Below are 27,807 nucleotides of genomic sequence, written 5' to 3' on the forward strand. Positions count from 1 at the left end.
AGGGGGACCCGGATTCGGGCCCTCCAGGCTTCCCTGTTACTATCTCCCCTCTTTCCGAACAGCACACAGACTCCTGGAAGACGACGGACGTGGCATACAACCCCGTGATGTACAACAAGGACCCGTGTTACTTTAATTGGGCGGAGCTGGACCCTATCCCCGCCCACCTGTCACTGGTAAAGCCCAGCCCGAAAACTGCACAGGTGTGTGATTCACCCGGAGGCGGAGAAGGAGCGTGGCGGCGAGAGGACGGAGCAGAATGGAGTTCGAGAAAGGAGGAGGCGAGCGAGGAAGAGCGGAGGATGAAAGAGACGAGCGAGGAAGAGCAGAGGACGGAGGAGACGAGAAAGGAAGAGCAGAGGACGGAGGAGGCGAGAGAGGAAGATTGGAGGACCGAGGAGGCGAGGAAGGAAGAGCAGAGGACGGAGGAAGCAGGAGGCGGAGACCGAGACTACAACGACAAGCCAGGAGGCCAACGAGAAGGCGCATCGCCCAGCCACACTTCCCGCGAAGTGTGGCTAGAGCAGGTACGGTCACGCTTCACGGGTTGGGCGGGACGTAGGTGGGTCAAACCACCCGGAAGAGGCACTCAGCACACCTTGCACTTATCCCCCCTCCTCTCACAATACCGACACTTGTACCGGGGTACGCTATCTGCGCGTGTGTCCTCACTCCCTTCCCCTAACAAACGCCTTTTCAGTACCAGGTTAACACTGGTTTCTTTCTTTCCTGTTGGTATCCGGTATACCTTTGAAAACGGTGGAAGAGCGGCCTACAACTCCCAGAAGACTTCGGGAACGGTGGCTTGGAGCAACGAGAACCACGACGGAGGACACCGAAACCCATCTCCCATACTACCGAGTGCCGGTCCAGAAGAGGCGATTGTATAAAATAATAAAACCGGCTTTACCAAGAACACCGTTGTCCGTGAGTCTATTTGAATCCCCACGCGAAATCCCACACTCATATTAAACATAGCACTGAACCCGTCAGGGCCCGGAGCTTTCCCAGTCTTGAGGGATTTAATGGCCTGGTTGATATCCTCAGAGGATATGGGACTGTTAAGTTCGAAATGATCATGCGTCGAAAGAGAGGGGGGTTTACAGTTTTCTAGATACTTCCCTAGTTTGGAGCTGTCGATCTCCATGTTTTTACTGTAGAGGTCTCTGTAGAAATCTTTTAAGATGTTGGCAATTTTGGTGGGATCCGAATGCAGAGACCCTCGTTTATCTACAATGCTTTTGATAGCCGTTTGCTGCAATTTGAATTTCAAGTAAGAAGCAAGGCTCTTACCCGCCTTATTAGTATGACATAATCTGAAATTTTTGTGGTGTTGAAGCCAGATTCCTGCCCTTTCGCTGACTATTTTGTTATATTCGTACTTTTTGTTCATCACCTCGTTTAGGATCAGGGGGTCTTTACTAGCTATATGCTGTTTTTCTAATGCTGAGATCTCCTCCTCTAAATTTGTTAGAGTGGAATTGGCGTCTATTCGTGGCTGGGCGAATTTTAATTAGCACACCTCTGACTGTCGCCTTGAGGGCTTCCCATCTCGTAAGAGTCGTAGTGTCTTCCTTTTTATTGTGAGTAAGATATTCAGTTATGGCTGATTCTATGGCCACCCTATTTGTTTCTTTTTTAAGGACCGCGTTATTAAATCTCCACAAATTCGACCTCTTAGTCAAATTGTGCACCGCCAGAGTCATCGAGATGCAAGTGTGGTCATAAATGACACGCGGCTCAATGGAGGTGTCTTCATTGTCGGCAATGGAGTTACCAGATGTGAGTAAGTAGTCTATACGCGAGTATGAGTTGTGTGGTGAAGAGTAAAGGGTATAGTCTCTACCTGTAGGATTCATCAGTCTCCATGAGTCAGAGAGATTAAAGCGAGAGCAGAGATTGAGGAGTGCTTTGTGTGAGTTGTTCGGTTTGAAGGAGCAGTGGGAGTCCCTATCTAGAATAGGATCCATAGGAAGGTTGAGGTCACCCCCAAATATATGCAGTACAGTGTCTGGTATTGTATCAATATGGGCACAGCGTTCCTTCCAAAAACCTGGATCGTCTTTATTGGGGGCATAGACGTTGGTTACGTAAAATTCTCTATTGTCCTTTGCTAGTTTTGTAGAGACCCATCTACCGTTCTTATCGGCTGTGCTGTGTAGAACATCTATATGAGCTCTTTTCGCAATCAGGGTGAGAACCCTGTTCTTTTTTCCCAAGGCATCAGATCCAATTGCCTCACTATACCATTTATTGTTCATAGAATTAAATTGAGGCGAGTCAATTTTAGTTTCCTGTAACATTATAATATCACCCTTCTGTTTGTGCAGGTAGTTTAAAATTTTCCTTTTTTTGATTGGGTGATTGATACCCTTGACATTGAGTGACACTACCTTGATAACCTGTCTAATTGAGGCCATGAGGAGGGAAAAGGTATGTTGTGTGGTGTTCTACGTTAGTTGCAGTACAGGTTGTGCAGAGTATTATACCCCTATCAAAGGTGAGGCTAAAGGACCACAAAATGGACAGGCAGTGGAAAGTTTGCCTAGGCTGATCTCTGTCTATGACACTAAAATGTAGAACGTTGCTGCGTGGACAGAAAGGCAGAAGAGGCTGATGAAAATAAGAACCAAGAGAAAAAAAATATAAATAACAAGGAAACCAGGGACCCCCTATCCCCCCTCACCCCAAACCCACCCTCCCCACCCCAAAAGTACTCTAAGAACATGGCGACAGGGAGAGGCTACCACACCGGTTTCTCTCTCCCGTGGCTATCACAAAAGACCTGCTTACTTTAGCAGAAATTAGAACGTGTAACGTTAACAGGCAATAGGAACAACAGGAACATGACTTGATACATCACCCCAGAGAAGTGAGCGTAGCTAGGAAAATGGTCCTATTTGCATCGGCAATCATTAATTAAAGGCAGTAATTAAAGGCATTTGGTACAACAAACCCAGGACCTCCAGCAGCACAAACGCAATATTTGGTAATAATCGGAAAGAACTAAAGGCCTGGATGAAGGCATTGTGGGATCCTTTAACTAATAATGCAACTCTACATTACAAACTTCCACAGTCTCACTAAACATACACTTTGTGGAATAAACCCACGAAGATCATGGGAGTAACATGTCGGGCAAACAAGTCTCGCATTAGTGGGCACTGTATGGTGGCTCTTACAGATATGTAGGCAGACAATAAGGAGAAGTGTGTCCTACCATACTGCCAAACACCTCCTGTGACAAGGACACTGAAGATGGATAGACGTCACGAGCCATGGGCAAGGCAATGACCATCATGACTGCCGTAGGGCCAGAAATAACAGAACAGCAAGGGAAACTAGTACCGTATAATGTTCAGTCGAGAATATGACATGCAGTCTATATGAAATGATCAACAGTCTGCAAGTAATGAATAGCATACTATAGGAACTGACTATAAGTACGGTCAGCAGACTGTAGGAAGAGACAGAGTAGATGCAGGTGGATCATTATAGGACTACATGGCCATCCGAGCTAGGTGCCATCACCAGTGCCATTCGACGCAGCAGTGTCCATTGATGAGTCATCCGGGCCGTCGAGAAATTTCTTTAGGTGCGAAGGGTCAGTGAATATTTGCGGCACCCCTTGAATCATCACTCGAAAACGCGCAGGGCCTACAAAGCCATATTGGTAGTTGAGCGTGCGGAGCTGTGGGCGGAGGGCTAGGAAGTTTTTCCTTAAGTTCACAGTTTCTTTGCAATAATCCTGGGAAATGTACACTTTGTTGGTCTTCCACAAGATGTGATTATGTTTGCGCATAAATGCCAGAATTAGCTCCACGTGCTGATACCTAAGAGGTTTACAGACAATTGGTCTAGGGCCCCTATGGCCAGGCGTAATATGGGCATGAACCCTGTGGGCTCGGTCGAACTCCAATGGAGTGCTGAAGGATAGGTTGGTGGCCTGCGGGAACCAGGAAGGGTATACATGATCCATCTTTCTCTTCTGCTCCCTCCGGAATTCCAAAAATTCGCAGGTTCCCTCTGCGGTTCCTATCTTCCAATTTAGAGAGGCGCCGTGACATGGATGTTGGGGTCAGTGAAAGTTCTTTAAGGGATTTGGTAACCTTTACCTCTGAATCCTCAAGTTGACTGATCCTGCTTTCGGTTTCTGAGAGCCTGAAATTTGTATCTTTAATATCTTGGCGCGCCGCAGCAATCTCTTCTCTGGTGGACTTCGTAATCTCGTGGACTTCAGCAAGCTTAAGGAGTATCGTGTCCAAAGTCGCATTGATGTCACACGTGCCCTTGGTCGGTGAGACTGGATTCGGCGGTTCGGCCTTTAGCCGTTTGAGATTCTTGGCTTCCTTTTTCCCCATAATTAGGGATGAGAGCAACTCTGGCAAACCTGCGTTTAGTCGTGGCACAGCACAGCGAGAACACAGTGGAAGACCTTGGAACAGCGACTGGGTGTTGGGCTCCGAGGCTTAGAGGGCTACATAGACTGTGGGGCGCCCGCAAGTTAAATGAGTAGATGAGTGGAGGCTGATGTTGAGGTGAACAGCAAGAGCATGAGTTTCACCCCCACCATACAAATGCCGATCATAAAACGACCTGACAACCAGCAATATTCATTTGGCCTTCAAGATGTCCAGCAGTATTCAGTTGGCCTTCAAGACGTCCCGGGCGTCGGCCATTTTGGAGTCAGGCAGTCCGAAAGTGATGTGAACCCTTCCCCTCATAATTTCGTAAGGTAAGTAGCAGGACACAGCAAGGGCACCACTTAATTGAGGCAGCAGTAATTATGGCTTTGTCCATAGGTGGGTGTGGTCATGATCTCATGCAGGGGTGAAGAGGCATAGAACTGCAGAGACCAACTAAGCCCATGTCAGGACATGCAGTGATGAGGCAGATTGGGTGGAAACATCAAGCAGGTGACAGCTAAATGCCTGAAGAAGTGAAGAAATATGAAGGGCCAGCCGTTTTACAGGGACACAGGAAGTTTAGACCGCCCAGGGCAGCAGAAATTAACCCCATTAAGAAGGCCTGGTGGAGGATCGGGTGGCCGCCATTTTGTGCGTTGCTGCGCGCGATACCTCAGAGGAGATGTCGGTCGGCCCGGGTTATAGAGCTTCACTGCACTTGCAGTCACCGGCAGGGTGGCAGAGTCAGCTGGGCCGATAGGTTGGTCGGTGCGAGGATCTTCAAGGGCAGCGCAAGTCCTCGACAGGTGAGTTCGGCTGCCCAGTGCACGGGGATGGCGGGCCGGGGTCCCGGAAGGCTCACATGCGGTCTCAGGAACGGCGCTGCAGGTTAGCGGGTAGACTTGTTCCCTGGTGATCGGGATATCAGCGTTAGGTTCCCAACGTATTCCGCTGCTCCGCCTCACATTATGAATAGTCAGTGAGTGCAGGGAAGAACAGGAAATCTGCTGAAACTCTGCGTCACAGGAGGAGAAAAGGGCTCAGGCCGCCATCTTCACCGGCGTCCAAACCACGCCCCCAAAAACAGCTATTTTTAAAAAATCTTTCTCAATGTTATTATTCAAGGAGAAACCACCTCATCCCTGTGTGGTTTTAAGGTCAGGTCACCATCAATGACGACTCCAAGGCTTTTGCCTAGATGCTTAGGAATGGGAGTCTGGCCCAAACAAGGAAGCCACAGTAATTGGCTCCATAGGCTGTCTTTCTTTTATGAAATTACAATTTCGGTCTTGTCCGCACTGAGTTTCACTTGGTTATTGGCCATCCACTCTCAGATGTAATGCATGCTAGTTTGAAAGGTTTCCTGGGAAGTTGTAGAATACTTCAGACAAAAGAGAATCTGGGAATCATCCATAAAGTTTTTTGTTTTTTAAAAAGGTTTTGAAAACATTTATTTAAGGGCAAGAGATCTCGTCCACAGCTTAGTGCCTACATCCCTATGAGGGCCGGCATAGCGATGTAATGAATGAAAAAGTTGTTCGAAATTAGGAGGGGTTACACAGTAAGCCACCTACAACCCCAACGGGCCGGTCGCGTCTATAGGAACAGGGGGTCTTAAAAAACAATGCATTTGTCAGTTAGCTCGTGATTTTAGATAACAACCTATTAATAACAGAAGAAACATTTCCACTTTTGCATTGTATGTGCCTTGAACGTGCTTGTATGTGTTGGCACATTCTATCCTTCAGATCCGGAGTGGTGTTACATAGTGACCCATCTACTCCTGTGTATAGCGTGTTTCGTACAGGGGGGGAGTGTCCTCCACGATAGTTTCATAAAGTGCTAATGCCCATACTTTTAGTAAAGTGCTAGTGCATACACTGGTCATTAGAGAATCCAAATTATAGTCACTTCAAAGATCTAAGTCGGGAGTCCCACTCATTATTGAGATATCTTTTCTATCTATTGCATATACCCTGATGTAATAATCTTCAAAACAAGTGTTAAGGCCTAAACATGATGTGATGGTTTCAACAAAGTGCTAGTGCATACACTGACCATTAAAGCATCCAAATTAAGGGTCCCACACACTATACAAATGTTGTATAGGGGATTTCATCTTTCCACTCTATAGTCTGTGAGTAAGTTGGAATATGTGCATTTTCACAGTACTTCATATAGTTACGACTAAGGCATGGGCATTATCCAAATTTCATGTTCTCTGCCCGATTCCTCCAAGATTCCAACCTCCGTTTTCTCTCTGCAAAACCTTGTTGCATGATAGGATTCATTATATATCGAGAGGGGGAATGATCTCCATTGGGGTTACTCCTGATTATTAAAGATGCATATATAGTTCGGCATCTGTGTTGTGGCCTTTTGGGACCTCTGTGCCCATCGAAATGATCAATTTTGATTCCTCTCATCTCAATTACCTCTCCCTGATCCCCACCGCTCGCATGTTTTGGTATATGTTTAATCCAAAAATAACCAAATCCTTTCAGGGAGTGATTGGGTCACTTTCGAAGCGGCTAGCCATGGGGTAGTTCATGTGTCCATTCCTAATAGATTACATGTGTTTAAATATTCATAATTTTCAGTTTGTTGATGGTACTAGTCACATAATATCTGTTGCAGCTGCATTTTAATGCGTTTATCACAAATTTAGTCTTGCATGTAATTCTGCCCTGTATGGTCCTTTCTCCACCCAGTGTTGTAAAAGTCATTCAATTAATTCTACACTGATATGCTCAGCAAGAGCTGCATTTAATACTTTGATCCACCACATTTTTTATGAGGTACTCCTTCCGCAGAATATGCCAATTTTTCTGTAATAATTTGCTTATACTGGGCTTTGCAGAATTGTATTCCAAAAAACACTCTCTTGATTTCATCCTTTTTTTGTTCCTCCTTGACTGGATAGAGTACCTGTGCTCTTGTTTTCTTTCTGACTCTCTCTCCAGCGTCTCGAAAAAAGCTCATGCCATACCCTCGTTGGATGAACCTCTGCATCATCTTTTTCATATCATTTTCAAATTGTTCAGTGGAGCCGATTAATTTCACCCGTAGCATTTGGCTATAAGGAATACTCCACTTCAAAGACAATGGGTGTCCATTATTGGTGTGCAGGGTGGAATTAGTGGCTGTAGCCTTCCTGTGGATGGTGGAGACCAGACCCTCCTCTCCAACATCCAAGTTAACATCCAGGAATTCAAAGTGTGTCTTACGTACTGTAAAAGTGAATCTGATGTTCACATCATTGGTGTTCAATATTTGGATAAAGTCTTCTAGTAATGACATCTCTCCATCCCACAGGATGAATAAATCATCAATAAACCGACACCAGAGCACAACCTTCTCCATATAGATGTTATAATCCATAATCCAGGCCACCTCCTTCTCCCACAACCCCATAAATACATTTGCGTAGGTAGGGGGCGTAGGAGGTGCCCTGGCCGTGCCGTGTGGCTGGAGGTAAAACTGTCCATTAAAAGTGAACACATTGTGAGTAAGGTCATAATCCAACATATCAGACACCATTTGGGTGTGCTCCAAACATTCAATCGGTCTATCTCGCAAGAAATATTTACATGCAGAGAGGCCATCTTTGTGATTAATAGACGTGTAAGGAGAGATCACATCGAGAGTAAGCATAACATACTCTGTTCTCCATGGTATTCCATCCAAATCTTTGTAAGAAATCTCTTGAGTCCCTTAGATTTGAGGGTAAAAATGTCATGTAAGATTGTAGGAATAGATCAAGGAATCGTGAGCAATTTTCTAATAGTGAGCCTACTGAGCTCATTATAGGCCTGCTAGGTGGAACTTCCATGTTCTTATGGACTTTTGATAGAAAGTAAAAAGTAGCCACTCTGTCATGATCTGTTTCCAGATATGTAGTTCCCGATCCATTAAAACTATATTTCCCCCCCCCCTATCGTATGGTTTTTGATAAGGGATGGATCTTTCTTCAATGATGTAATGTCCTGCCAATTGTATCTCAATGCGTTCAACTAGTTAACACTTATTTCATAAAACAAGTACATTTTATCGCCTGGGGTAATTATGGGAAAAAATTAGATTTTCTCTTACATCCACTCGGGACTGGTTCATCCATGATAAAGCCCATCTGATTCAATTTCTCAATGTCAGTTGTGTTTCTCTTGTATATATTTTTCATACGCCGTACAGCTTCTCTAATTTGTTCTTCCACTGAGTTATTTCTCCGCTGAGGTATAATCTCTGGTTCCGAGGCGGATCCATTCGCTAGGTCCCTGATTCCTAATAACTCGGATATGTCACTTAATCTGAAGTCTGAGGGTTCTTGTTCCTGAGTTTTCCTGATTGAATTTAAATATATATATATATATATATATATATATATATATATATATATATATATATATATATATATATATATATATATATATATATCTACAAATAACATCATTCCACTTATGGCCTTTGTATCTGGATATTTAGACAAACTAATGATGTCCAATATCACAAACCAGTTAAGTCTAGCAAAGACCCTCAGATTGCTAGCGATCAATAGGTGTGTTTCTCTTGTCAGCTTTCACTTTTACACATTCCAAAAAGTACTTTAAAAAAAATGAATAAAGAAAATGGAAAAATGCAATACTTGAGAAGATCTGGAGTTGGTTGCACGGAGCAGGTATTATTTGTGTATCGTTCCAGAATATCACAGAGAGAGGGCATATTATTTCCTATGAGCAAATGTAGGGTTTGTAGGTAACTGCTAGCTGCTGAACACCCATTCTCGGTTGTTTACTTATTTAAGCATTCAGGATGTTATTTCATGCTTTTGCAAAAATTTATATTTATGGTATAATGTGTGGGTGTGATAGATTCTGCCTATTTTTGTAGCAGCAATACACACTTAAAAGGTATACATAGTATAATTTGCTTAAGTTAATGTCCACTATCTGCTGTCCCATGATCAAGTATTTTATTTTTACTACAAACTATGAAATAACATCCACTTACAATATGTTTTTCTCCAGGATGCCATAATTGTGTTGAGTACCACCTGCACAATGTACCTCCCAATCTTACAGCTGTACTTCTTTAGATGTAGTTGTGCAGGCAAGTAAAGGTAATTCTGGGAATTGATCCAAAGTGACAATATATTTGTTCATTGTTAACAGACCTACAGAATTTCTGAATTAAGTTTTCATTGGAATATCTTAGTAAGAGGTGTGTCTTTCTCTTCACTGGAATGGCAGCAAATGAGTGCCCCCAAAATCTTTCAGATGCCTTCTCACTGATGTCTAGTACACTTTATGAAATAAGTGGCTTTCTGTTTCGGTTATGGTGTAACCTAAACATTTATTTGATGTTTCCCATGTTTCCTGCAATACACACACTTCTGGGATTATAAGCAGTATATCTATTTTTTTTCGTACAGAGTGGCATAACACGTTAGTGCCAGTAAGTCACCTAGCACCCTTGGATGTTGTGCATCATCCTCAGTGACTTAGGGCCAGATGTAGGTAGGCTTTTACCGGGTGGTAACGGCCGAATTCGGCCGTTACCACCCGGTAAAAGCAATTTGACATGTAGGTCCCTGTAATTTACAGACTCGGTAAATTTACCGATAGGTAAATTTACCGAGTATGTAAAATACCGAGTCGGTAACATTATGGATACCGGAAAATTGGTATGTAGGTGGGACTCTTCTGAGTCCCACAAGCAGTACAAAATCGGTATTTTACCATCAAATAATACTTGATGGTAAAATACCGTTTCAGGTGTGCATGCACATGTGTGCATGCACACCTATGCCATATGACAGGCAGACCTGCCCTTAGGGCAGGTATGCCTGCCACATGGCACCCGAGCCTCTTTTGGGGGTGCCAGAGGGTGTCAAAGTGACACCCCCTGCTCCCTTGTGGCTATCGGTATTTACCGATGTGGTAAATACCGACCGGTAAATGCCCGTTCATTCCTATGGGCTTCAAAGCCCATAGGAATGCATGGGCATCAACTGGTCGGTATTTACCGCATCGGAAAATACCGACTGTTTCCGATTCGGTAATTGCACATCTGCAATTACCTACATCTCGGTATTTTTATTTTCCGACCTCTGAAATACCGAGTCGGTATGACTCGGTATTTAAAAGGTCGGAAAATAAAAATTACCTACATCTGGCCCTAGATCCCTAATTTATTTGCATTTCAGTTTTTATATTCTTTAAATACACAATTTTTGTACAAAATGTATGTTACGATACTCCCAAATTGAATCTTTGGTTTTTATCATGTTTATATTATAGTTTCATTCTGAAGGTGCTATTGTTCTCCATGACCTGTCTCATAGTATCAGATATCTGAGAGTTTGAGAAGTAGGGAATCGGAAGGTGTATTTGAGAGAGACCAGGGGCATTTTAGTTCAATACAGTGGCAAGGTACATTAAACAACATGCATATTAAAACTCAGCCACTGAAATCTAAAGATATTTTTCTATTTTATATTTCAAATCTGCCACCCAGCAAAGAGGAATTATCATAAATGTAATGCTTAACTATATTATTTATGTAACCATGCACACTATGCCCACTGCTGGTGCCACACCTGCCCCATATAGTGGTGGAGGCCGATATAGTTCGACCTTGCCCACTAAGGACAGTTATTTGCTCTTTTGCCTCACTCAAGAAATAAACACAGTTCACTGCACGGTCTGGGCTTGGGATAGACTTTGAGCTAGGCCACAAATAAAACAGATGTATACACTGGGAACCCCTCTAAATAACAACCCTATTCCCCCACTCACCTCCAAGCCAAAAGCCTGTTCAGGCTTGTGCAATTACAAATGAGCAAACAGACAGATATTTACCTGGAAGATCAATTCCTCTCTCTTAATAGCATTCGGAGTTTGGTGGGTCACAGACCTCCTCTTATACTTCCAATTATGATAAATGTGCAAGCCCATTAGTAGTAACTTCCCAATCCCCACCCATGGTTCCCCACCCTGACCCTGACTCCTAGTGGCCTGATATCGAGACTCTATGCTAAAATGTAAAACACGGGACCTATATAGAAGTATCAAATGCTAAGTCCAAATGTTCTGTGGACCTGAGTTCACTTCTGTCTGATGATCAATGGAAATTCTGCTGTGCCAAAGCAAGATATTTATCACCAACCAACAAACATCAATGTGAAATTCTTAAATGGACTATATAACACATCAGAATGCATGCAAAGGTTGGGTCTTAGGGAGGACGTCAATTGTTCTAGATATGCCATGCTAAGGTTGGACCTCCTTCACCTAGCGTAGCTGTTCCTGGAGTTAGCAATCTAATACTCCATGGCTTGTAGAGCTGAAAATGATAACTGACATGACGGCTTCACCTTACCCTCAACGCTACTGCTAACACTTCTAGGATCCCAGCTGCAAGTCGTAGGCTAGTGGCCACAGTGCTGCTTGTTACTAAATGGTGTGTGGCCATGCGCGGGGGTTAAGTCCCTTGCCATGCAGCAAAAGACTGCCTATTGATCTAATTTAAAGACTTAAACAACAGTTCAGCTACTGGTGACTCAAGGACAAATGGGCCCACTTCAAGCATACATATTGAACCAACCGATGCAGATAACCCAGCGCCCTATCCAAAATGATCCTGTCTGCCAGGAATGGAACCCCCCAGCAAGACCTGTGTTAAAGCTTAAATGAGACAGTGCAGGCAAGGCTCGTCAGATCTAGACAGAGTCTTGCATTGACAACAAAAGGGACATGAAATACTGCCTTTTCCTGTGGGTCTGGGTAGTACTAGGGCTTCATGACTGTATGCATCGCATCTATTAAGGCTGTTGTTGCAGCACTTCGATCTAAAATCAGAACCAAGGCTGTATTGTATACTTTTACCTTTCTACTCGTCTCACACTGTGCAAGTTGTTGCGGGTTGTTTTGTCTTCTACTATCTAAAGTATGTCAACAATATATATTTTTTTAAAAGCTTCTTTTACCTAAAATCTTGAGTTTCAACTACAGAAGAGACAATTTTAAATAGAGACATTTTATGTCTGCTTTGTCCGGCTCAAAAGGACTTTAATAATCAGAGAAAGTACAATATTTTTCTACCAAATAATTGGTGGATGTTTCGCTGTTAGAAAAATTCTAAATAGTGGTTTTAGGAACTATTTTATAAGTCTGTTGGTAAAGAGAGCTGGTAAATTTACTGCCCTACAGTAACATAAAATAACAGCCAGATGGAATTTAACAGAAAGATGGCAGACCTGAGTGGAATAATAGTAGAAGATGCAGAAAAATTTGATGACGCAAAGCAGAAGAAACTGGATGCAGATTCTGTTGTATCAAATGCAGAAGTGTTTCTATGTAGCAAAGCAGGGTTTATTTGTTGGGACAGCTCTGGCCTTTGCCAGAATGTTCCTGCATTCATCTGGAATTTCTAAGCGGTTGTACTCATTATGTTCAGGAGCCATACCGATAAACTTATAGATGCTGGTTCTGGGTGCAGTATTTTGTCCTTCTTGAGAGAAAGCAGTTTCGGTAGAGTTCAGTATGTACAGATGCTCTGATAGGAGAAGCACCTTCGTAAACTACTACGCTTGTGGCCACCATGGGGAAATTAGTATAATCTGTCATGCTTCCCTTTTCATCTTATATTTGACACTTGGAATTAAGCGGAGAGGAGGAAAAGAGTAGGCAAAAGTCCCTGACCAAGCTATTGAAAACACATTTCCTCATTACCCCAGTAGGATATGCCTGCTGGCATAACAGCTGCATTTCTTGTTATGATTGGTTGCAAACTGATCTAAATTTGGTCTGCTCTAGTGTTGGTAGATCCTGTTTAGTTGGGCTTGATGAAGCTCCTAATTGTAGCATACCTTGTATGTTCTACTTAATGCATCGGCACGTAGATTGGACATTTCTGGAACATGCTCAGATGTTAATTTAATGTGGTGCTTGGTAGCCTAATCCCATTTTTTCTTAGCCTCCTTGGATGGGGAAGAAAGCAAGTGCCTCTAGGCTTGTTTACATAGTGCACTGTAGTTGAATTGTCCTTTTAGCTCAATACAGAACTTTCTTTTATTCTTGGTACGAGGGACTGCAAACCTAGAGTGATGGTCCTCATGTTCAGAAGACTAATGTGAGGGCAAGCTGCTTCTGCAGACCACGGAGCACTTACTGCCAAACCCTGTAGTTGCGCTCCTCAGCCCTCCAGAGAGGCTTCTGCTGTCATCACAAAGCAGAATTTTCTTTTTCACAAGAAGGGTAATCCGTCTCTCATTTTTGTGCCACCATGGTAATCAAGGTCTTCTCCTTGGTGTTATGAAGATAAGGTTGTCAAACGCGTGTTGAAACCGCTGCTTGTTTAACCACGGTGCGAATTTCGCTGGAAATGAGTGGGCGGGGCCGCAACGGACGGGCGCAGCACTATGGAGGTAGTGCTTGCGACGGCCGTTGGCCAATGGGAGCACTCAAGGGGTTAACTCCTCTTGAAATGGTTGCATGTGCAGGTGGCAAGTTGGGATTAAATGAATGTAGGATGACATCAATCTTAAAAGAAACTTGTATAGTCTCAAGGTCTTCATCTTTTCCTTCTATAGTCACTGTATTAAGTTGGTTAATAGCGTTCAGTCTTTGGATGGGAAGTCCTTGCCTATGTCTGGGTAGAAAATTGTTCGCAAGAATGTAATTTTTTGTGGGGTAGTAACACAGATCTGTCTTTGCTTAAAGTAAGGCCTATTTTTTTAACGTGTAGAGTGGCCTTCACAAAGATTTTTGCTATCTTGTATGACGTTTCCTTGACTAGCCAGGTGTCAAGTTAGTGAAACACTTGATGTGCTCGCTTCTTCAGATGTGCTGCAATTGGACACAAGCACTTGTGAATATTCTTGGAGCGGACTTGAGTCCCAATGGAAGAACTTTGAATTGATATTGGCAGCCAGCCCCTGCGATACGGATGGTTGGAAACCTGCCTGCGGTGTCGCCATGCAAAATGTCTGCTTCTTAAGAAACGTGTTCAACTGACGAAGATCTAAAATCTGTCTCCATTTAGCTGATTTATTTTCCTTAATGAACAAAAGCAAGACAGGAAGCCTGTACTTCACTGTAGTTCTGGGACTAATTCTAGGGCTTTCTTTATCAGAATGGAAATTTCTGCTTTCAACAGCCGTGGATGTTGATTCAGTGTTTTGGATGGTAATTTTGGAGGAAGTTTTTTGCATTAATTGCAATCTAAGTTCTAGAAGTATGAGGCCAAGTATTCATCATTCCATTGCTACAATCGACCGTGGTAAGAAGAGATCTTTGAACCTACAAGTGTTGTCCGATATGGTGTGACTGCAACCAGAAATGTGTCACTGTCTTCTAGAGGCCTCATGATTTTTACATTAATTGCTGGCTCTTCAACAAAGTTCTGTCTTTGAAAAGAAGCCAGTGGCGGTGGTCTGTATTGCAGGATATATTGTATATAGGTCAGTTGATATGGTTGATATATGCACTCACCTCCATTAACGTGCTGGCTCTGTCCTCTAACCCCTCAAAAGGGAATGTTTTGAAGCTGTTGTAACAAGCTTAATGATTATGCTGTGTCCTTTTTTATGGACCAGAGCGTCTCGTAAACATATGGCAATTTGGCTTTGTAAAGCAGGTGAAAACGATGTTGCTCTCAACCATATTTGTCTTCATAATACTACGGCACCAGCTAATTGTTGAAACTCAGTGGTTACAATATCCAGGGCAGTCCCAATGATGGCAGAAGATGTTCTTTTTCTTTTGTGTGAAATGTAGCTATGGTGCGATGTCCAACCGCCTTTGCCTGTGGCAGTGAGCTGAAATTGCTAAAGCAGGAGATGCAACCGTTGCCCAAAACTTTTTACCTATATTATCAATCCTTCTTTACTCTCCGTCCATTGGATGAGAACATGGTGACTTTGATGTGCAAGATGGTCTATGTGCAGCTTTCACTGCCACAGAGTTTGCCCATGGGGGTCTGATGAGGCACACAGATGTGTTATCTGGGGATATATATTTTTGTTGAGTCTTGGGATTATGGCTGCTACTGTTGTTGGGTTTGTCATCGTTTTAAGACCTTCTAACCAGATATGATCAATTATTGGTATTGCTCATCCAATTTTTTCTTGTTGATTCTTTGAAATCATATAAAAAGCAGTCTGTTTATTTTGTTGGGATGAAAGGTCAAATCTTTTAGATGCACTTGAGCCATCTATATAATTCAGGGGAGAGTCTGATGGAGTCTGCACAGTATTTCTTTCAACTAGAGCTATGTATTCATCCCATTCAAGAGCAGTGTCACTGGGTATAACGGTACCTGCATCTTAGGTTGGGTAGAGGTATGAGAGACATATGGCTCATCCATGTTTTGCCATTTTTGCTCTTGTCGTTCCTGGAATGATTGAGCAGGAACTCTGGACATAGGAAGTTCAGACTCTCTTTCATAGGGATATTCAGGTTGAACCTCTCCATAGCCAACGTCCTACGGGTCCTGGTATTTCACATTTAGTTGGGTAGGACTGTATACTGGCCCAAATAATCCATCCTTTTCAGAGGCTGGGGCAGGTTGTGCATATAATGAAGTCAACATCCAAACTTGGGCCAATGAAGATCTGGAGATCGGTTGTGAATTTAGTCCAAATAAGGTATTGCTTTGGCTTGACATTTGTCTGAGCTTTGTTTTACATGATTTTTTGTATGTATATCTGAATTTATTAAGATCTGTGTTGTTCTAAAAGTTCAGCAGCACTTCCATCTTAAAAGCAATTCCAACTTCTCTGATTAAATATTTTTGGAAATGGTTCCATCAAATAAGTTTGAACGTGACTGCATGTAATATAATAACAGTCTTCCAGACTGTCTGGTTTTATAGAAAACTCATCCATCTGAAAACAGTTTGTCATTGTCTATGTAATGCCTTGCAGAATGCAAATCTGTGATTGTTGTTGAAAACATTATCTGCCACATTTTACCGCGTCTCACAAGGAGTTAAGCAACTTTTCTACTTGCATTTATGTCATAGGGCACTGAATTTAGGGGTGAGGTCATAGAAATTCATGCGTATCCGTAACTCTCTTCATTTTATCAGAAGATAGCACCCTTAATCCAAAGTGAAACTATTGTCGGCCCACTGGGCAAAAGTTTGGAGAATACAGACATTGAGCTCTTGACATTAAATCATTGTAAACAGGAATTCTTTAGAATTTTGTACACTTACCCATAGCAAGATCTACCAATTAGAGATAAGTGTAGTTCCAATTAAATAAAAACACAAAATAAGGTAAAATAGAGCCGTTCAAGCTTTCCAAAATTACTCAATAATGAAGCACTTATTGATGTTATTTGTATTAGACTGCTCACTTTCAATATGGTACATAATACCAAATGGTAGCATATCTAATTCAACCATTTTATATATAAGATCTAACCTACAACTCTTTGCATCTGTCCTATTTTCTGTGCTTTTCTCTTAAAAACCTTACTTACCCTTTTCTCCTTTACATTTTATGGCATCATAATACTGCTGAAGAAGCATATCAAAGTCTGATTTGTCTCCTCCTTTAGGCTCATTGATGACAGTCTTAATGCGCTCCAACTTTTCCCACAAGCCTGTGTGCATCCAGCGATCTTTTAATTTGTCCAGCATCTAAAAATATAATCAAGAACACATATCTCTCACAACTGAAAGGAATACACCTTGCACACAGTATATATATTCCATCACAGAAGTCAACACGGTTATTGTCAACTGGTCCTGTAGGCTGAGTGGAAGAGCGATGACAAGAGTTGCATACATATAGTTTTGTTCTTAATTAATAAAAACAATTTTGTATTCAAGACGTATCATCAATTACTTCAAATACCAATGAGGACTGGATCTGTAGTATCAGTAATTTTCATATGAGACAACTGTGATGAAACTGAGAATTTGTTTAACACTACATGCATGAACTTTATATGATAACATATGAACATTAAGGAATGATAATGGAGTTAAAGTAAGCCTTGTCTTACCATTTCTCTTCTGTTTGCCAACATTTGGAATATGAAAACATGAGCGCACGTCATGGCAATGAGTATAACAACCAACAACATATTTATTAGTCAGTCAGACGAAGGAAAGAAAAACCTGCAAATGTTCAACATTAGAAAATATTTGACCCTGATAAACATTGTTAGTAACTACACCTTCCTTTCATCCAGAGATTATGTACCAGAATATGTATGCAGATGCACTCTTCCAGTTTCATAGTTGTCACCAAGTTTAACTAGTATTTTTGATAATCATAGGGTCGTGAGGTCAATAAGAATTTGGAGACTAATGGTTGTCTCCAGGACAAGAACAAATGTATGTTTCTTGAAAACCCCTTCAAGAGGTACATATCCAGAGAAACATTTAAAGATCTGAGAACCATGGCAGAAGCAGTTCCAATTACACGTGGTCACTTGAAACTACTCTTTGATACACTGTGCTATAGCTATGAAGTGACACCACTGTAAATATGCACCTCACTACTGTGGGCTATGTGCTCCCATTCTTATAACTGATAAATGTGCTGTGATATTTCATTTCAAGATGTGGAGCTCGGACAATTGTTGGGCTCTATGGGCCTGGTTAGCGTAAATGGAAGAACGGATACGAATCGGCCTGCCAATCGCACTTTTACAATAGGGCAGCAAATGTGTCCAATAGATTATGTGTTTATACAGGCTTGGAGCTTTGAATTAATTAAACACTTTGAAGTATGAAAGGGTTGAAGGTAGTGACCATTTCCCTCTGTTAACGAAATTAGACGCAAAAAGGGTTCCTCGGAGACAAATAGCCATACAAGTACAGGTAGAATACCTAAAGCGACTTACAACTCGTATTACAGAAGAACATATTAAAAACTTAGTGCAGTCCAGCTGACATTCACATTAGAAAAATTATCTTTGGAGGCGGATATTACCTGGTATGAATATATAATAAGACAACTGGTAGAATGTCTCAGGATAAAAATTAAATGTGGTAAACCTGAGACAGCAAGTAAGGAAAAATTACACATTAATAACAATCCATGGTTTGATGAGGACTGTCGCAAAGTAAAAGCCAGCATTAGGCAAAAGGAAAGAAGCCTTAGAGATAGACACAATTATGAATTGCTACTAAACCTTCAGAAATTAAGGTCACAATATAAAGCAATCATTAGAGATAATAAAAGAACTTATAAGGACAGATGCTGGGTGGAGCTACTAGAGGCAATCGAAGAAAAAAACATGAAAGGCTTTTGGAAATTAGTGCAAGAAAGCACTGGTAAAGTTTTGGGATCTTTGCAGTGCTCGGTGCCGGAGGATAAGTGGGTGGAGTATCTGGAGGAAATTTATGGGGAGTGGCCAAGGATGGAGGAAACAAACACCTTAGCATGGCCAGGTGTAAGAGAAGAAGTAAAAGAGCATTTCTCCCCCAGTCACATTAGGAGTATAATACCCAGGTTAAACTTAACTCGAGCCGCCGGCCCAGATAATTTGCCGGCTGTCATTATAAAAACGAAGCCGGAGTGATGGTCAGAGTTCTTTTCAAATATGTTCCAGGGGATTCTTAAGAAAGGGCCCATGCCTGACAGTTGGAAAGGGGCAATTGTAAGACCTATACATAAAAGGCGATGTAAATTCCCCGAAAAATTATCGTTTAATAAATCTCCTGGCCATAGGTGAAAAAGTATTTGCTTAAATAATTCTGGGATTACTTAAGGACTGTACAGATGAAAAACAGATAGTGCCCCCAGAGCAGGGAGGGTTTAAAGAGGGACACTCAACGGTGGATCACTGTTTTGCTCTCTGGTCCATTGCACGGAACTCGATCGAGCAGAGGGGCAATTTGTTCTGCTGCTTTGTGGACTTCCGCGCAGCATTTGATCTTATGGACAGGGAGCAATTGTGGGCGACCTTGTCAGGGTATAATATCCATGGCGATCTATTGGCCTTGATCCAAGCCCTGCATACAAGAAACTGGGCCCAGATAATCTTGGATGAGGATGGAGGATTGTCTCGGTAATGGGCTGAGACAGGGGTGCGTACTTGCCCCCTTTCTTTTTTCCCTGTTTATAGCTGACTTGCCCCTAAAACTAAGAAAGGTCAAAGGGGCAAGCCCAAAACTAGGAGGAAACCATATCTCCTGTTTATTATACGCAGATGATCTGGTAATTATGGACCAGACGGAGATTGGTCTACAAAGAAAATTAAACATGTTTAAAGAATACTGTCATATTAAAAAATTTGTTGTGAACATGGAGAAGCCCAAAATCCTATGTTTTGGAAAGAAGAAAAACAAAGTTCTCCTGGTATCTGGGCAAAGAGATGCTGGAAAAAGTAACAGAATACAGATATCTGGGGATGTGGTTTGCGAGTAGTCTGCAATGGTATACCCATCTTGACGCATTAAAAATGAGGGCATTGGCTTTAGTGAAGGGATTAAAAAGATTTAATAGTGTATATGGAGAAATGTCTGATAGACCGGTTATGAAGGCCCTCCACAATTTTTGTATGGTGCAGAGGTACTCTATTTAAGTGGCAAAAATGGATGGGACAAAGAGGAGGGAAATATCCTTAAAAGTTTGTTCTCTCTGCCTAGATCGTCCATGGTGCAAGCAGGGAGATTAGAATTAGGAATCACCTCATGGAGCATAACAGCCTGTATGGCTTTATTACATTTCTGGCAGCGGTTAGGATCAGGCGAGGATCATAAAGTCTCACAGTGGTGTAAAAATGAAATTGTCAACAGTGAGCTGACCTGGGCAAAAGAGACTAGAGCCTCTATTAATGAAGCGTATGGTTTGTTAAAGCTAAAGTTGTGCCCTCAGACCCTCTATTTAAAGATAGAACTAAGGACTTTGGGTATAGAAGTGTCTCGAACCTACGACCAGGAGTACCTATTACGGAAAAGCTCAGTTATCCATATGGCCTCAGCATGGAAAAATGATTTACATTACCCCTATATTGACAGGCTACCTAGGTGACTGCTAAGGCGTGACGTGTTAAGACTGGGAATGGTGATAAATCCTTGTTACACGAATAAAGGGGTAAAAAACACAATGATAAATAGCTATGGAAAATGCATCTGAACTTAAGGTACTACTTGTGATATTTTACATATATTATTAGATTGCTTGAAAATTTTAGAAATACGAAAAGAGATTTTATGTCCGATTTTTAGAAAATATGATATTAAAAATATGATGCAAGCTGTAAACCTCTTAGTGGGAATGATGGATTTAGATATAGCTTGAGCCATTGGGAAATATATAAATAAAGTTAGAGTTCTGTAATGTAAATAGAAATGATGAAATGTAGAACTTTTAAGTTACAAGAAGAATGGGTATTAATGATTAGAAGTATTGTGTGAGACATACTTGAAGGAATATGTGCCTCAAAAATGGAATAGTTGGTTTTTAATAAATTTTAAGATGATATTTATTTCCTATTTTAACTATATATGATTTACAGGTTTAAGAAGGTGTATTACATATTCTATGATTCTGACTTGCTTATTTTATGGAATGATATGCTGCTTATTGTACACATTTATGGTTGTAAAAAACGAATAAAGATTCATTGACTGACTGAACTGATAAATCATCCAATTATTATCAATGTGCTTGATGCTTGGTACCACCTTGTACCTTTTCTAAATGGGTTGCCTAACATATTGAAAAAAGTAATGAACGTTAGATTAAAAACTGTATTTTAAAAAACAATTTGGCTGCCAGTAAATGCTCTTACTACCAAAAGAAAGTTTGACCTCTGGGGCAAAAGGAAAGCTCACAACCATTCATCTCCTCTCCTCTCCTCTCCCTGGGAGTTACGCCCATGAGTATTAGGGGTGCAGGAAATATGATCAAACTGACAGAGAATCTTTTGCTTTTGCAGGTGAACGATAAAGAGGTCCTCCTTGAACTTACAAAATCAGTGCACACACAAACTTTGGTATTGTATAATAATCAGAATGTATTATGGGCTATTGTATTGCAAATCAAATGAACACGAATTACCACAATAATAGGTCTTGCAGCTATTGGAAACAAGAGTGAATATAAGACATACACCAACCATTGCTCATCATACATTCTGAATCTGTTAGTCAAGATATCTCTAGTACCTTGTGGCATTAGATCCTTTGGGTCATATTTATGACCTGGTTTGCGTCGCTCTTGAACCACGCAAGGTAGTGCAATAGCAAAGCAAATCTGAAGTGATACTTTTGAAGCCACACAAAGCCACTTTGCGTGGCTTTGAATGGCTTAAAAAATATGGAGCAATGCAATGCCGAGCAAATCGCTGTGTTCTATTACTCTCCATGCAACTCCCATGGTTTTAGCGCATCCCCAACCTGGGAATGAGCCAAAACAATATGTCTACCCAGATGAGGCGTAATGAGGAGAAATATAGAAAAAGCCGCTCAGGATTGTTTTTGTGCAGGAAGGCGCCTCTGACTGGACAAACACAATCCTGCCTATAACCCAGGCACCCTTGTACCATGGTGTAAGGGTGCCTGCGTTTGCGCTAGGATGTCAAAATGGCGCCAGTGCAAGGGGAAAGGACAGGAATGTGTCATATTTGACAAATACAGAGCACTCCTGCCCTTTCCCTGTGACGCAGCGCAGCAATATGACTTGCCGCACTGCCCTGCACCAGAAGGGTCATAAATATGGCCCTTAATGTCAATATTCTTTCTTCTTTAACATTACTGGCCAAGATATGAAAAAACCCTACATAGCAGTAAACAAGAAGGCTTCAAGCAATGGTAATTTGCAACACAGAATGGAAAATAATTATCCCACTGAAACTAGGAAGCGCAGAAGCAACAGCCCTTTTAACTTCTGAATTTCACAAGCAGGGAACGATAGGAGGTCAAGTTGTAGACACCTGCAGCAATCATAACCACTCAGCAGAGAATGGAAAATTTCACTTCCAATCAAGACAAGAACAGTAGGAAAATATAGGACAATTTTCATATACAAACCCTCTTTTAGCTTTCACAAAACGAAGAAATTAAAGAAACGTATGTTAATTAAGTCCTAAATTCTTGGATCAACACATTCATGCTCAATGAACTAATCACTCAAACCCACCCAATGTACAAACATGTACTATGGTAACAAGCATCAAGACATATAGTGCATGCTAACATTTATAAAAGACAATAGCCAGCACATGACTAATAATTACAAGCTTTACATGAAGGAATTGGACCGACTCTGGCTAAATTGCACTGGCTCCAACTGAGCAAAAGAGTGTCCTTCATGGCCATGTGTTTCTGCCGTAAAATCCTGAAATGCAAAGGACCTCACTACTTACTCCCCCCGGTGATACCTTATCAGCCTAGCAGAAACCTTAGGTCTGCAGGAGCTGGACACGCTGTGATTCCCACCATGAAATGCATGTATGAGAGGATGCTCCTTTCATTTTTTAGCCTCCAAACTGTGGACCACCTTGCCTCTGGATCTGAGACAGGAACGCTGTAAATTAGTCTTTCAGAAGAAACTTAAGACATGGCTTTTAAGCAAATCTAGGGTTATGAGATAACATAACTAGGTGCTTTCTAGGTTCCTTATTAGCAAATGTATTCCTAGTGCAGGGACTTCCCGATTGGAGTAACTATGCGCTCTACAAATCACCTATTATTAGTATTATTATTATTAAGGAATGAGAATCTACTCCATGAGATGGAGGATATGTGCAAATACACTACCTCAAATAAAATGGTTTATACGCCCACTAGAGTATTCAGACTTAACAAGCATGTTCAGATTAAATGACATGTTTAATAAGAAAACATTCATATCTGATTATAAAATATATCAGTGCACGTTGTGCTATACAGGTACAAGCAGACACTGATGATGAAGAAATAGAAATACAAGGTTATGTTTTCAGATACTTTACTAGGGTTGCATACAGTCTGTTGTAAAAGTAGGTTGTGTGATCCTTATTAATGACCCCGCAGTTCCTGGATTTCAGGAAGTAGCAAAAGTGTTACGTCTAATTCTGTTCTCTATAATGTGGATTTCATACATGACATCTGAGTTTTCAGATAAAAGGAGTGAGTTCCTCTAGTGTCTGCCCTCCATGGTTAGACTTTGATGTAGGGGTTTCAGCTGAATAAGGTGGCTATGAGTAAGTCCAAAATACTTTCCGACTCAAACACTAGTTTCTATGTGCTATAATGGAATTTAGCTACATAGTTTAAATGGTTCTTTCCAAAAAAATTATGTAGCATGCTGATTATGACATTCAAACACATGACAGTTAATTAGATACTACTTTGGCGGAAAACATAGCCCTGCACTCTTGCATATTTAGCCAAGGAGCCTAGGATGCTAAAGGTGGAATAATCCTGGATAAGCAAGCTAACCTAGCCAAAAGGATGTAGAGCACTGTACATGGTCAAAGACAAGCACAAAGTCAACGAGTAACAGGAGGTGAAGCTGGGTTGTGGATGGCTAATGCATTCTGCTGTAATGTTTTTTGAAGAAGTGAGTCTTAAACTCTTTCCTAAATTGAAGCCGTTTTCAGGCCTACTGGATACAGAGATGTTGTTGCAGATCCTGGGCGCATGGATAGAAAAGGCATGCTGTCTTGATTTTCCTTTATTACACTCCTTAGTCTGCTGTCTGATGGTGTCCTGACTGCAGGCGTGCCAAGAACAAACAGATGCGGAGCTAGTCTGCAAGGTAAGAGAGGGTTGTGGTTGTGATGGCTTTGAAAACGATGCCTTTGGTTTTGAAGGTGGTGGATGCCGGCAAAGGAATCCAATGGAGTTCCATCATGAGGGAGGTGATATGATCATATTTCTTCAGGATGTAGATGTAGATGAGTAGTATGCACATAAGAGGTGCCTTTTTGGAGTCTGTGAGGTGACAGAGCAGGATATTACCACCATCCACATTCAGAACAAGGGCTTCAACAGCAGTTCAAATGTTGCTTTCTGGATGGAATGGTTAGTCTTTCTTTAGAAGGAAGCTGGTATCAGGCCGTTCTTTAAAACATTTTTCTTAAGGGCGAGGATTGTGTCACCCCCGGATAACCGCTGCGCTGTATAAATATCAATAACATTACCATAACATTAACATTAACAACGGTGCATTCAAATGACTTTGGATTCGGTTAAAGTTAGAGTTAGAATCCATCAACGTTAAGGTAATTGAGCCTGTCTCTTCTTTGTTGTTCTAGCAAATAAGAGCAATTCTGCTTTAGTTAGGTTGCACTTCAAGAAAGTGCTGGACATCCAGGTTTGGATGATGTACAGGCGCTGTTTGAGGTATTGAATGTCTGAAGCAGAGGCGACTTTCAAGTAAAGTTGTGTATCATCTAAATATTGGTGAATCTTGATGTTATCTGTGAGTAGAGCACCAAGCGGCTGTAGAGGTTGAGATGACAAGAGACAGTATGGACCCTAAGGTGTTAGCCACATTTTGTGACCTGAAGATGCCAATGTAAACAAATTGGTTTCAGGTGGAAAGGTAGGAGGAGAACCATCAGCAAAGGACATTGTTGGAGAGTCTCATTCGAGACTCCAGGGTGCATATGAGGCTGGAATGGTTCACTGTATTGAAGACAGCTAAGAGGTCTTGCAATATGAAGAGCCAGGGGTCATCTCCATCTGTAGTTGAGAGTATATTCTACGAGGTGTAATGTATCAGTCTGTGTACTGTAGAGTGATCTGAAACAAGACTGATAGTCGTGCAAAAGATGGATAGCATTGATATGATCTTGGAGTTGAGCATAGATTGTTTTTCAGTGATATTGCAGGTGGATGGTATGTGAGTGCCTGGACAGTAGTTGGGGAGGACTGTGGGGTCTAGTGTAGGTTTCTTAAGAGTGGGAGTGACTGGCCTGTCATGAGAGCTTCTTCCTTGAGGGAGGAGGTATTCCCTATGGTAAGTAGGGTTGCCAGAGCATCCTCAGAAAGAACTTTGATAAATGATCGTTTATTTATTGTGTCAGCCTGTAAGAGACAGGTCATAAAATACACAATATGATATATGCATAATTTAATATTTGATTACAAAAAAGTTACAAAATATCAACATTCCTAAAAAGTCAAAACAGTAAACATTACAGCTAAAAACACTCAAGTTAATAAGCTGCCAGGAAAATGGAGGTGCATAGCCACCGGCCGGCTCTAAAGTGCTAGAGCCTAAAAAATGCATTGCTTGCATTCGGCCGCAATAATGTCTAATTAAACTACCCCAGTTACAAATTAAAATCTAAGACAAATTTAGTTGCAAATTAAGTGTATCTCAAAATGTCCCCGATATTCCTAAAAGAGACGAAAGCAGTCAACATTACTGTTAAAAAGGGCGTGGTCATGGAGGCGACCAAAATGGACGCCTCTGGTTGAAGCTCAGCCGGTCGGGCGCGCTTACCTCCGTTTTGCCTGATGTAGGGGCGTTTGGATTTTGCCGGACACTACCCATCCACGCCCGGGGATATGCTGCATCCATCGTTAAGGCCGCTGGAAGGAGGTGATGCACTCAGAGGGAGCTCCGGCGTCTGCGGAGCCCGGGACGACGCTGCGGCCTGAACCGTGAGTTTGCGACGCTGCCGGGGGTGTTGGGAGCCTGCGCCTGCTGCTGTCTTAGGGCTTGGCCCTATTGCCTGGTTCTGTCTTCGGCCCCCCTTCCGCTACCCGCTCCCTGGCTGCCGCCCTCTCCGGTCTGTTCCCTGGGCCTGGGGCGGGCATCGGGCTTTTGCGGCCTGGTGCACTCCCCGGAGCCGGGGCCTCAATTTTTGGGGCCTTTGGGCCGGGAGGCGGGACTGCGGGTGGGCTGGGCTGCGAGTTGGAGGCTGGTGTTTGGGTCTGGGCTGGGGCGGCTAGGGCTGATTGGGCTTCCCCCCTCGGCGCCCGGGGGGTTACCTGCTTGCTTCGGTGGGTGGGGGCCCGCATTGAGCGTTCCCCCTGACGTTTGGGGCCCCGTTCCTGTTTTTGGCTGTGGGTCTCCCTGGGAGCGCCTGCTGCGGTGGTGCCTGACTTGGGTCCCGGGCTGCCTCCTCTCCGCTGCCCGCTCCTGCCCGGATGCTGTTGGCCCACCCTGTGGTTTTCTTTATTGTTTGGATGCTGCACTGTGTTTCCTTTGCTCCACTCGCTTTGCTTGTATTTTCGTCACTTAAGTGCAGAGTTTGTTATGTTTGGGTCTGCCTCTTCTTGGGGTGTAAGAGGTTGGGTGGGGGGTGGTGGTGGAGTCGTTCTTTGTTTAATATTGTTTTTTGCAGGTTACAGATATCGACGATTATTTTGTGGTATATGTCAGATGCACGCAAAGTTTTGATTGTTTTGATGCAATTTGGATGGTACAGCTAGGGAATGTGCCCGGTCCTTCCGGGCTTTCGCTGTTGACATGGAATGTACGTGATCTGAATAACACCAGGAAGCGCAGACAAGTACTTAATTATGTAGCTAGACACAAAGTTGATGTCCTTTTTATGCAAGAAACTCACCTGTCTGGCTCGGACGGAGATCCGATCGCCTCTAGCTGGGCCCCCCCATAGGTTCTTCTCCAATTACAGTAGATACGCTCGTGGGGTCTCCATCTTTATACATAGTAGGGTTCAGTTCGCACACTATAACACGTATCAGGACACCGAGGGCCACTTTTTGTATTGTTTGGGGGCCGCTGATGGGGCATAAGATCACCCTGGTGGGAATATACGGTCCGAACATGGACTCCCCTTCTTTTTTTCAGTCCTTATTGAATCGTCTCCTCTCTATAGATACCGGGCTTTTGCTCATGGGTGGAGACTTTAGCCTTCTGATGGACCCTGCTAGGGACAGCACTGCTACATCCCCCGACACTAAGCCTCGCGCCCTACAGGCCCTCAGGGAGATTTGTGCACAGTACTCCTTAGTTGATGTGGAACTGCAAATGCACGCTCACTCCCCCGCCTTTACACACTATTCTGGGTTCCACAACACTTGGACAAGGATTGACTATTGGTTGGTTTCCCCTGGGGTGGCGGGTTGGATTCGGACAATCCGGACTCTCCCCCGTACCCTTTCTGATCATTCTCTGGTGGTCCTGCAGTTGCACATTCCCAGAGCGGGTGGCTATGAGAGGCAGTGGTGATTCCCTGGCCGTGTCCTGATGGATCCAGTTTTTAACGAAGAAGTTAGGTAGGCTATTGAAGACTATTTTGACTTGAACACCGGGTTGGTTGACACATGGGCGGTCCTGTGGGAGGGCTTTAACGCTTATATCAGAGGGGTTTGCATCTCAAAACACGCCGGTGTCCTGCGCGATCTCCGCTCCACTCTAAGTCGTAGACCGCGAGCTACTTGACGCGCCCACTGAATCCATTGTGGCACGACGATTAGAGCTGTGCACGGAATTTAGAGAAGCCGCTGATAGAGAGCTGTTGTTCCTTAA

The 27,807-nt window shown here is 42.6% G+C and overlaps 1 protein-coding gene across 1 annotated transcript in view; it reads right to left on the reverse strand.

Annotated features, from left to right (window-relative positions):
• The window catches only part of BRIP1 (BRCA1 interacting DNA helicase 1), a 1,426,214-nt gene that overhangs the window by 247,797 nt on the left and 1,150,610 nt on the right, over positions 1–27,807 (reverse strand). The window contains exon 15 of the mRNA XM_086954933.1: positions 16,892–17,051. Within this exon, the coding sequence (XP_086811059.1) occupies positions 16,892–17,051 (160 nt within the window). The remainder of the gene's footprint in view (positions 1–16,891; positions 17,052–27,807) is intronic.

This window comes from Lissotriton vulgaris, chromosome 2_1 (genome assembly GCF_964263255.1).
Source record: "Lissotriton vulgaris chromosome 2_1, aLisVul1.2, whole genome shotgun sequence".
NCBI lineage: Eukaryota > Metazoa > Chordata > Amphibia > Caudata > Salamandridae > Lissotriton > Lissotriton vulgaris.